Genomic DNA, 12020 nt, shown 5'->3' with positions numbered 1-12020 from the left:
GTTAGTGATAGGACAGGAACTTCTCTTTCCAAGAGCCAGGAAACGTTAGCTGAAGATTCATGGAGCATGGGAGAAACTCTCACTCCATGAATACAAATCTCACCCAGCTTCTAGTAATAAGGAGTTATGAAAGACAGAATTTGGATTTAAGTGTCCTTAATGTGCAGGTGATTTCTTTCTGTAAAAGCTTTGGTTTAAGAAAGTATTTGACTGTGCTCTGGTCTTTAAACCTGGACATTTAATACTGACCCCTTGGGATCTTAAAACCAGATTTAGACTCTAATAGCCTGCTGAGACAGAACTTTGAAGTGGAATATTCTTAAGGAACCAAATTCTCTGCTGTTGTGAATAAGCATCATCCCAGATAATATCAAGTCAATCAAGCCATGTGTATTTTATGTCTCTGGAGAGTAGCAAGACTGTTAGATGAGTGTCTCTTCAACATTTTCAGGGTTTTGAAAACTGTTAATACATTTCTTTTTTTCCTCCTCTAGTCATCTAAAGAATTGAATAAAAGGTATATGAAGTATGTGTTAAGTGCACTGTAGTGAGTACTAGGCCTAGCATGCTGGATGCTTCATTTAGTATTTGCAAGTTTTGAAAACACACTGCTAATATTCATAGCTACTTTTATAAACTTTTCAAATAATGAAATTAAGAGAAGCGGTTTTATACTTATTGCTGTAATGGACTGGTTTTGAAATGTCTCTACATAGACATTTTTAAACAGATGTTCCTTGCAGTTATTATTATACACACATAAACTAAAAAGCATTTTGACTATGCTTCCATCTCTTAGACATCACAGATATGTCCTTTTTTTTTCACTTGTCTGGTTCTGAATTACCTGGTCTCAGAAAGGTTATAATGCAAAGTGTCACTCGCATGGATGGGGTTGTTGGACTATATTTCTGAATGCATTCTGGAAAAAAAAGAGATTAAGTAGCTTCCAAAGGCTTACCAGGAGACTATAGACTGATGTTTTCCCATGCCTCTTCATCCGCACTGCCTGATTCAGGATATATCAGAGGGCTGGTACCTCATCACAGCTGCATCCTGGCCCACCTGTACATACCAGGCAATACATACAATTGCAAACAGTTATCTGCCATGTGTGATTTCCTCAAGGGAGTAATTTTGATGAGACCCATCCTTTATGAGAGAAGTGTTTGATTATAAGCCCATATTTCCCCAATAAATTTTTCAATGTGAACTAGAAATATTCTGGCAGGCTGGCTGCACCTCCTCCTGTGCAAGCCCCAAACATGCTTTGCCCACACCACCACTGCTGACTTTGTCCAGAGGGCCTGGGCATTGAGCTGTGTGTATATCAAACATACCCTTGTCAGTGCTGCTTCAGCCATCACAGCAATATACATGTTGACATAGACTGGGGTATAACAATGATACAAGGGTTCCAGTTTGTGGTCAAATTACAACCCCAGAAGAGTGGTCTGAAGAGAGTGTGCCAAACACCCCCTCATGGTTCCTATTAATCTGCAGAATTAGGACTGTAAATTTGGACTCACTTGTCAAACTGTGAGAGTTTGGCCACATATCTGCATGTTGTTTATTGCATAAGAATAGAGCAGGTATAATGCAACAAAATAGTTTTCCAAGGCTTTCTGCATACTTGGTCTTACTTGTTTACTTACACACTAAACTTAAAGTTTTGTGCATGGGTTTTATTATTACTTTATTTGATAATACCTGACTTACTAAAAAAGGTTAAGAACAAGTCTGTATAACAGTACATGTTTTTCTAAAGAAAGTATATTATATATTTGTTGTGCTTTGTTAAGATTATGCATAAACTCCTTCAGTGACTGAGAAAAAAGAAGGGGAGAAAGGTAAAATTCAGTTGCCTTGGGAAAAAAAAATCTTTAATTTCCTTGAAGCTGCTTCTGCATCAGAGTTAAAAATATGTTGGGGTTTTTTTTCCTGTAATAAACTCAGCAAATATGGGCTAATTAAGTGGAATCTATCTTCCTTCTCATGGTTTTTTTGCTTACCACAAGCAGCTGCTTTACATTACGTCTCTGAAGTCAGCTGCTATAGTTTAGCTCTAAGGTTTGTAATCTTTAAAGACACTGTGTTAGTAAGTCCAAACCCTTGTGCTTTTGGGAGTCTTGCTGTGAACTTCAAATCCTCACGTTCTCATGGTTAAGTGTATGCAGACCATATGCACTCTCACCATGCTCCTGATCCAAAATCTCAGTAGGTCTAAATGTTCTAAATAGGGGAACGACTTCTTCTTGCATGTTTTCCTCAAGTTCATGGGAAATACGTTGAGAAATGTACATTGCATGGTCTTTGCTTCTGGCCTTTGGAAAACTGTGTGATGCTACAAGGGATTTATATAGACAACTAAGTGTTTTCTTCCACAAATAGGTTACTTTCTGCAATGGATACTACCCTCTCTTTAGAAAAGGTGCCCAGTGCTTTTTCACTATTTGAGCGCTATGCGGACAGTCCAGGACAAAGTAACCAGCACTCCTTAAAACATGTGGCTGGTAAGAATCTCTGAATATTTTCTTTACAAAAGCTAACATTTTGGCAATGCTTTGGAAATTTTAGGAAGCTAAAAACAGAATCTGAGAAGTATAAATTTGCAAACCATGTAATTAGTAATCAGAGTTGAATGTAAAATGAAGTCTAATTGTGCACAGGCATTTGGCTTATAGTAGGACACTAAGATGAGCAACAGAGGGAAAGGTACTAAAGTGGGGGATTCTTGCATCATTTCAGGTATCTGTGCCTCAGACTAACAGAAGGTCTGTAAATGTCCCAGGGCTAAAGAAGTTACTGTTCCCTTGCAGAAAAGGTAATCACAGGGTCTCCTGAGCTCTCTTCCTCTAGGGGGCAGCCTCAGCATCGCTGGTGTGGGGAGGAGAGCAGCTCCTGACTGATAGCTGAGGTCCCTGGGCTTGTGCCAAGTGAATGGAGGCACCTGAAACCCACAAGGGACATGGAAGGAAAGTAGTTAACTGTTGCTGGAAACAGCCTCTGCTTCAGAGGGCAGCAATGAAAATTGCACGTGATAAAGGGGTTTATATATCTCTGTCTGATAGTTCATGTCCTGTAAAAAGTCTGTCTGCATGGGCTTTCTGCTCTGCCTGTTCATACACCTATAGAAATTATCTGGATCTGGACAGCTGTCAGTAAAGAGTTTGTCAGCACCAATCTGTGGATTCATTTTCCTGATTATGTGGTCTCACTCGTGTTTCTTTCTCAAGAGGATTGTTTAGGGATTTTGCATCTATCTCACTGTCATTCTTTGTGACCTCCCATTCACCGTCACACGTACCACCACCATCATAGTCTCTCTGGCTTTTCAAGCAAAGCCTCTTCCTCACATGTTTGGTCCCTAAGCCCTGGAGCCAGAGCATTAATTTCCCTAAGGTGCTTTGTTTCCTGGCTGGATTTTCAGGTGCCTAATGGGACATTGGAGAAATGCTGCCTTGCACAGACTTTCTGGTGTCTAGTAAGAACTCAGCACACTCAGCAGTGTCACTATGGGGAGATTGTCTCTCTTCCACACCACTACTTTTATTAGACCTAGAGGAACTGAATATCTCTGAGACTTAACATCCTTGTCAGATTTGTATGAATTTGCCTGTGGCATTCAAAGCTTCTCAGGTGAAGTTGGACAGGCACTTGTTCATGTAGCGTTATCTCTGTGTCATTTTTTTAGGAAGTCAGATAAAAAGGTATTTTTGTAACCCACTCTCAGTCAGAGTTAACTTAGTGGTGCAGGTGTGCTATGTATCTTGGTTTAGTTCCTAAACTTACTCTTGCAGGTCCATGAGTGCAGCCATTCTTTCCTTCTGGGCTGCTACCTAATGGCAAGGTCATCCAGGAGAATAGACCCATTTTGACATGTGGTGTTTCCTTTTCCCACAAGTCACTCCAACACATTTTTCCCTGAACTTCTGAAATCTGCTTTTTGATTTGATTTGCATTAGCTACTGTGTTTGCTGAACACCAAATGGCTCCAGACCAGTTTGCTTTGACAAACTGGAAATGAATGACTGTTCACTAGCAAGCAACCTTCAGAGCTCCTCATCCTTTATACCTTCTTCACTTTCTCTTTCTAAAATATCTTGTTTTCACTCTTCACTTCCACTACCAAGTATTTCAGTTGCTATTGTGATTTTTTCTTTGGTGAGCAGTAGACAAAACTTTTTTTTTTTTTTTCAAGATTACACCCTTCCTGAAGAAAAATAGGTGTAAATGCCTACCTGAAACTTTATTTGGAATTGAATGCCTTGAGTACATCAGTTATCACATACTGGAAGCAAATGTCAGACACTCTCAGATTTTTTAAAACTGAAGCCATTTGATGAAATCCATGTGAATTTGCCATATTTTTCCTATTCACATTTTTTTTTTCTTCAGAAAGTATAGTATTTTACTGAACATAGAATCACAGAATCATTCAGGTTGGAAAAGACCCTTGGGATCACTGAGTCCAACCATCAGCCCGACTCTACAAAGTTCTCCCCTACACCACATCCCCCAACATCTCACCTAAACAGTTTGACAGAACTTCATTCTCACCACTTCAGAAACATCTTTCCTTCAAAACTCCCTCCATTTCCAAATTTTTCATATCCACTAATGAAAAACCCTTTTCCCTCAAATTCTTCCTTCTTTCATGTAAGCCACACCCATTAACAAATCCATAAGCATAAAAACCACTTGCAGCATGCCATTGAACATATTGGAACCTAGGCTCTGTCACAAAAAGAGTGGAATAACTTAAAAATTTAAAAAAATATATTCTTTCCAAAGCCTACCATGAGTCCTGCACTTTTATACCAGAAGGTGAGGACCTTTGCTGATTGTAACAATCTTCCATTAGAGTCACAGAAGAATGTAACTGCTCTCCTTCAAGTCCACAAAGCCAAGGAAATGTTATCTTTCATTACATTGGAAAGGGATAAATATCTATAAAACAATTTTTTTCTCCTGAGGGCTGTAGAGATTAAGTATTATGAAGGAAAAATTTTCTTCACAGCACTTCCATGAAAACTGAACTGATGAGAAAATGTCACATTTTCTGTTAAAAAATATGATTTTGTCAAACCTATGGTGCAAATATCTCACTTATTTTTAAAATCCTTTTTTAAAGGGACCAGTACTTTGATAACACATGAATGTTGTGGTTTTGAAAAAAATAGTTCAACTTTTTGCTTTGAAATTACTTCCTTTCAAAAGTTTGATTCAGATTGTGCAAAAGGAAGTTAGAAATCCAATGTTTCTCAATGTTACTAAACTGAATTTTGATCTATAACTTTTTTTTTCCAGAAGTTTAATTCTTTAAGCTATCGTCTGTTCAGATTTGGCATAATAATAAATCTTGCAGTTGTGGGGTTTCTGTGATCATAAATAACAGTTTCTAGGCAACATCAGAGGGAAAAAAAAGCTGGTTTCCCCACCAGGTCCACTGAGAGGAAGTGTTTTCCTAAAGACAATCAATTTTTAAACTGACCAGCTCCATATACAGTCAAAAGACAAAATGCAGTTGTTTTTAGCAGTGAGAAGGATGTGGTTTTTTTTCAATGGGAAGCAGATGTAATCCTACTGTACTGGTAGCTGTCTGTACAAATCATGAGGAAACAGCCCACATCTGCATTTGCCTTGTTCATGCCACAGGGGATCATCATCATTACTGTGAAGATAACTGAAAAAAAGCGAAAGCTTTCTGCTGAGATTCTAAGAGAATTCATGCAATATGGAAATTTACTGGGTGAAGAAATAAAACCATGTATTTTCATTCCCTCTAATCACTTTAACAATTAACATCTTTTGGGGCTTTTTGCTTCTTTTTTCCCCTCCTTTTCTTTTAAGCCTTAATCATAGGATGGAACAATGTCTCATGAGGGATGGATCTGTGCCCATCAGGAGACAAAGTTTAAATGAAATGTGGGGACCTTTGGAGGTCTTTAAAACATTCTGTGTGAGGGGTGCTTCTGGTTGTCCCATGAGGTTCATGTGCTTTGGCAGAGCTCAGGTTCACCTGCGCACCAAGGATTCTCTGTCCCCTGGGTCTGTGAAGAAATGACCATGCCAGGCAGGAGCACCTAGTTGTGCAGCTGCAGAAGGAATCCACCTCTGGATGGAGGTCGACCCAAGGCTCTGGGGAGCCTCCTGCTCCCCAGTGTTGTTAGAGCCTTCCTTTGCCTAAAGCACGTCCCTGCTTCTGTCATTGTCAGTGGATCTGACACACTGCGTTAATCCCTTCCTGGTGTGACTGGTCCTTTCCTCTGCCCACCTTTTTGGGATTGGCTAGATACATCTGTCTTTGGAGAAGGCTTTCTTTTTCTGCAAGCTCATTCTCCCCAACAGTGAGCTATCCCATGCTCTTTGCTACAAACAAATGCTTTCAGTCTCCACTTTTGTAGGCATCCTCTTCATAGTGTGTCCTCTCCTCTGGTGCCTGTGCTGCAAGTCAGGGTCTGTCACACAAAGGAGCCTACTTCAGGCTCCAGTATTTTCTGTCCTTTCTAAGGAGGTGTGCTGAAGTTATCAGGGGTCTCCTGGGTTTTCATCAGCACATGTGCCTCAAAGTGGAGCACAGAGATGGAGACCTCTCCCTGTGACTGAAGGTAGCAGGTCTCTTGGGGAAAGGAGAGAGATTGCTGGAGCTGTATGACAGCTCTGCGTGTCCAACGTTGCCTTAGCCCTGGGAGCCTGCCTGCTGGAGTTCAGAAACAGCTGTGCCATGACTCACCTGCATGATGTTCCCGCCCCATGGGGAAGTATCCCAAGAGCATGGGCGTAGGCACATGTGTTGCTCTGGGTTCAAGTTGTCCCAGTACTAGGACCAGACTGTGAGGGAAATGGACAGATTCCAACATCAAGCAATTACTATTTTCTGTTCCTAGTTTAGGAGGACTTACTGCTCTAAAACTACACCAGTACTCCATATTTCACTTGCTGTACTTGTTCTGTGGAAATAAGCAACCTGAGTGAAAGTAAGAAACCAGGTTGCATCCTGAACCTGTAGATACTTTGGCTGAAAATACAGGAGTGTGAATAACAACAGGAGACTTTCCTTTCAGTCCCACAGACACCAACTGTCATACCTCAGGAACCAGACTCAGCCACCAGCACCTCCATTGCTGTCTACTGGGCTGTGAATGATGGGGATGCCATAGACTGCTTCCAGGTCTACTGTATGGAGGACCCACAAGCTAGCAAAGATGCAGGAGGTGCGTGAGGTCTTGCCTTCATGACAGCGGGAGTCCTTTCTGCTTTGGTCTGGGGGGAGGGGAGGCCAAGCTGCAGGGGAAGGCCCAGGATGCAGAGAGAAGAGGGGCTGTGAAGACATCATGTGTATGACTAAGAATGGTTATTGGTGGAAGAGAGCATGAGGTAGATGCCGTTCCTTCTCCTCCCCTTAGTCCCCCAAAATGCAAGATAAATACCATGGTCTGTAAAGTGCAGAGCAGTTGTTTGCTGAGAAGCAGCAACATCCCTGCTGAGGTGCCCTTTTATGAAATGGCCTGACCTTCAAGAGAGGATGCGTCCATGCTGCCCCATGGGTACTCATGGAGAGTGCAGATGGAGCTCCCAAAGGTACAGGCTTCATTAATAGGCTATTAGGGACCTGCGTGTACTTTGGAATTGTGTCTTAATAAAAAAAAAAAAATACAGGAAAAGATAATCAGTATTTCCACATGTAGACAAAGATTTTTTTCAGAATGACATTAAGATATTTCAAATGTTAAATGTGAAATTGAGAAAAGGGTACTGAAATGCTCATTCATTAAAAAGCTCAGGCTGATCATAAAGTCACTCTTAAGTGACTGGACTCTCCACAAATCCATGTGTGCATGTGTGTATGTGCATGAGTGTGTCTACGTTTGTGGATGCTCAAGGATGCTAAGGGCTTTTTATAATAGCTAATTTATAGCTAAGGGCTATAAAGTCCATTATGAGAAATTGTTATGTTATAAATCAGGGTTGATAACTGCTGTTTCTATGTCCCAAACTTTCAGTTTAGTTCTCAGTAGGACTGAGGGCCATAATGTTCCCTTGCCATCAATGGGATTTGAGTGTACTCAACTCAAGGGCACATCGGAAACCTGTCAACTGAGTTGGAGTAAAATACGGAGATCTTGGCTCGTAACACTTTCTGGATTTTTTTTTTTAATTGACTGGTTTTTAGGTGTTAACTGAGAGATGCAAAAGTAGGCCCTACCAGTGCAACACTTGAGTGTGATGTCCCATGCGTGTGTGTGTTCCTCCTAGCTTTGGTGGAAGAGTACAGAGTGACGGTGAAGGAGAGCCACTGCATTTTGGAGGACCTGGAGCCAGATCGCTGCTACAGTGTATGGGTCATGGCTGTGAATGGCACAGGCTGTAGCTTACCCAGTGAAAAAGCCATTTTTAAAACGGGTACGTACATATTTTGGCCTTTGATTATTATTTTGGCATTTGACTACTATAAGCTTCAGGTCCTTAGACCAATTTTAGTCCACAGTATTACTGAAACAGAAGAAACTGCTTCATTTAGCCCACCTGGCAAATAGGAGGCAACTCATGGTCATGTCCCTTTTTGCTAAGAGATAGCAGCATAATTGCTTCTGTGAAGAAACTGAAATCATTCAGATTTGAAGCTGTTTCCAGTCTCAGGCCTCATAACACTGGGACAGCACATTAAGAATTTCTCTTCTGATTGTACTGCAGTGTTCCAGGGAAGCTCTGGGAAAGTCACCTGGTTGCTTTCTGCTGCTGCTGCTGCTTCTACTGTGGAAAATGGAGACAACTGCTGCATTTTTTGCCTCTCTGCCATCATCCCAAATACACCTATGTTGCATTGATTTAAATTATTAACTTTTCAAAGAAAGGCACGCTTTACCAAGGTGGCATGCTGCACCTAGCTCAGTGGGACACAAATCTCAGGTGTGACTGAGAGGCTCTGCTGCTGTTTAAGTGGTATAAATTAAAATGAGAAATTAGATGAGTATTGTTTATGAGCTTCATTTGACTGATTAATATTTCTGAGTGTTAATTTCTTTAATAATTTGTATTGACAAAACTATTGCTTCTTGATTTACAGGCAAGGTGAAGCATCACGTGTTTGAGGCCTTCTTGCCAGACAATTTTTTCAGCACTACAGGATAAAAACAATAATTTTGTTCTTGCAGTCACAAAATACAGATAAGGGTATTTAACAGTTTTGTAGTGGAATAACTTTGTACAGCACTGAGCGTATTGTTGAAATTACTTGGCAGCAACCGCAGCTTCAAGCTTTTTGTTTAATCCACTAGACTTCAAATTTGTTAATAATTCTCCTTGATATTCAATTTGCTATTAATATTTTTATCAAAGATTATTTTCCAGAGAATTCAAAGTAGAAATTCAAATTTTATGGCCTCAACAATGTAATTGTGAACTTGGTGCACAATTCCTGTGAAATTATAAAATAACAATAATGAATTATTACTAGGTAATAAGTCTAAAAGATAATAAATAAAATTTTTAAAAGGGGTTCTCACCCCTCTGAAGCTGTCATTTTTAAGAGCTGTCTTTGCCTTTTCACATCAGGCTCACTATTCTTTTTCCCAAAACTGAAGCCTTCTCAGTAAGTTAATTCCTTGAGTCTTTGATGCCTTCCTTTGGCCCGTTTCTTTAAGAAAACAAATCAACTAGATCAAATAAGAGCTCATTAAACACCCTCCTGAAGCTGAGGTGAGCTCCCTCTGGAGTGCATTGAGCCCCACAAGGACTTGTGGGGGCACTGCTGAGCACCAACCGATGCAAAACCTCTGCATCTCCTTAACACCAAAGACAGAAAGATGAGTACCAGTAATGAAAACCCGTTCTTCAGTGTGAGTCTGGCTACCCTGATATAGAGTTACTTTGATTTTTTGAGTAGCCCAATGAACTCAGAAGCAATAATTCAGAGTTTATTTTTGGTAATTTAGATTAAAAACTGGCACATACAAGAAAATAATTTGTTGGTATATGCGGTTATGGGAACATACACATTAATAGTGGATCAAAGATGTGCCTCTTCCGGGTGTTGGAATTCCCCACAAGGTTTCTCTGTTGGGATTGCACTGATGGAGGTCCGGGGGAGTTTTGGGGAATGCAGGCAGATGCTGCTGCAGCATCCCTCCAGCTCCTCCACCTCCCAGACTCACAGCATGTCCTCCCCTTTCCCTGGGGAACACGCTGTTTCCAGGCATATTTTCTGTGAGGGACTGATGCTGAAGGCAGCAAATATCCCTCTACCCCACCTCCTCTTTGTCTGTCTCAGATTGTTCTCTGGATGAAGGCTCTTTGCAATCCTAAGGACATAGGAATGAATGCACCTTCTTCTGTTGTTCAAAACCTATGTGATTCTCACTGTGTATCTCAGGGACAGAGTAAGAGCTTACCCTTTTTAGCTCTTTGCCTCTTATAAGATGACTTATATGAGTGCTGGAATATGGCAAGGAAATCAGATTTATATTCTAACTGCAGTTAATTTGTTAAAAAAATATCAGAAGCAGAGTAACAACTTTTTCTGCTATGCTCACTTCATCTACTCTTTAGACAGATAGTTAAAAAAGGCTTGATGTCTTGTGACATATTGTTTACACATACGTAAATGTGGGTATGTGTGTCAGTTGCTGAATGCAGATATTAGGGGATTTAGCTATTAATTTTTCATTCTTAAACCAGACAATAATCAAATATGTGAGAAAATAATTAAGGGATTATTGCTAAAGAAGCTACACAGATAGATTACCACATGAGAATCTATCCCACAGATTCATTGTTCTGCTGAATTCCTAGATTAACTGTTCCTATAGTAAAACATCAAGTACATCTTAACCTAAACTGCTAACCTCCTGATTTTCACTAAACCAGGACATCAATATGTGCTTCTGAGTGTTTTTCCTTTTCTACTGATAACAAATTATTTTTCTTACAAAATAGAATGCATCTGGAATGCTGTAGTTGTAGTTCCATAAGATTATCTTGTAATAAAATTGTCTAATTTGTACTTTTGCCTTAGGCCTCCTGTTTGGAACCTGATCTCTTTAAAAGCAAAATAACTTTCTATGACCTTTTTGTAATTAATAACCTTTCTCTTGAGCACTGGTATTAAGACTGTTTACAAGAGGTTGTAAAGTTCATTTATGTTGCTGTTCCCTGAAAAGGAAAAGTGCAAGTGAATACAACTAACCCATTTTCAGCCTACAATGTGGATATGCAATTTCACACAATAGCTTTTGATTACTTGCATTCAGTGCCCTATTTTACATTCCATTTTCTGCCTTGCAGTTGGGCCTCTAGTTCTTGAACTGAGGCTCTAAATAAGAGAAATTACAGGTCCAAATTCTAGCATTGCAAAAATAAACAGGACATAATTAATCAGAAAGTCAGCATCTCTCTGTCAGTTTTGCAGCAGCACATTTGTTTCCAACGCAGTTCATGCAGGGACTTCTGAGGACAGGATTGAGGTGATGCAGGGAGAGCTGTAGACAGTACTTCCTTCATGCTCTGTTCCTTGAAGATTGGCAGAAATTAGGAAAATGTGCTTGAGGAAGGGTGTAAAAATCTTGTAACGGGTGTTCTAAGGATGTGCAGAAATGCATAAATATTCACAGTGACTTTCCCAGTGTGGATTTTTTTCCCCGTAAGGTAGCCCTCCGCCAGTGAAACACAAAGAAGCAAAAGATCACTGCTGAATGGGTGAAACTATCTATCCTGTGGGTTTTAGGGGGAATGACTTTTCCTTCCCCTCGCAAGCATTCCCCTCCAGCCTCTGGTGTCGTCCTCGTATGGCTAACGTGTCCCTGTGTCCCCAGCACCTGCTATACCCACCATCAAGGCTGAGGACTGCACAGTGTGTTGGGACACGGCCATTGTTCGCTGGCACGCCGGCTCAGCGTCAGCAGAGTCCTTCACCCTGGAGTACTGCCGACAGCACTCGCCAGAAGGAGAGGGTCTCAGGTCAGTGCCACAGTTGCAAGCACTGCTCGATTGGATTAGGGCAGCTGCTAATGAGCATCCTC

At 40.7% G+C, this 12020-nt stretch overlaps 1 protein-coding gene across 1 annotated transcript in view; it reads left to right on the top strand.

The window, feature by feature from the left end:
• CMYA5 (cardiomyopathy associated 5) overlaps positions 1-12020 on the top strand; it is a 49437-nt gene that overhangs the window by 24795 nt on the left and 12622 nt on the right. Inside the window, exons 5-9 of the mRNA XM_074931722.1 lie at positions 495-517; positions 2392-2513; positions 7068-7217; positions 8260-8406; positions 11814-11958. Of these exons, the coding sequence (XP_074787823.1) occupies positions 495-517; positions 2392-2513; positions 7068-7217; positions 8260-8406; positions 11814-11958 (587 nt within the window). The remainder of the gene's footprint in view (positions 1-494; positions 518-2391; positions 2514-7067; positions 7218-8259; positions 8407-11813; positions 11959-12020) is intronic.

This window comes from Athene noctua, chromosome Z (genome assembly GCF_965140245.1).
Source record: "Athene noctua chromosome Z, bAthNoc1.hap1.1, whole genome shotgun sequence".
NCBI classification, from domain to species: domain Eukaryota; kingdom Metazoa; phylum Chordata; class Aves; order Strigiformes; family Strigidae; genus Athene; species Athene noctua.
This window is presented reverse-complemented; position numbering and strand designations above follow the sequence as displayed.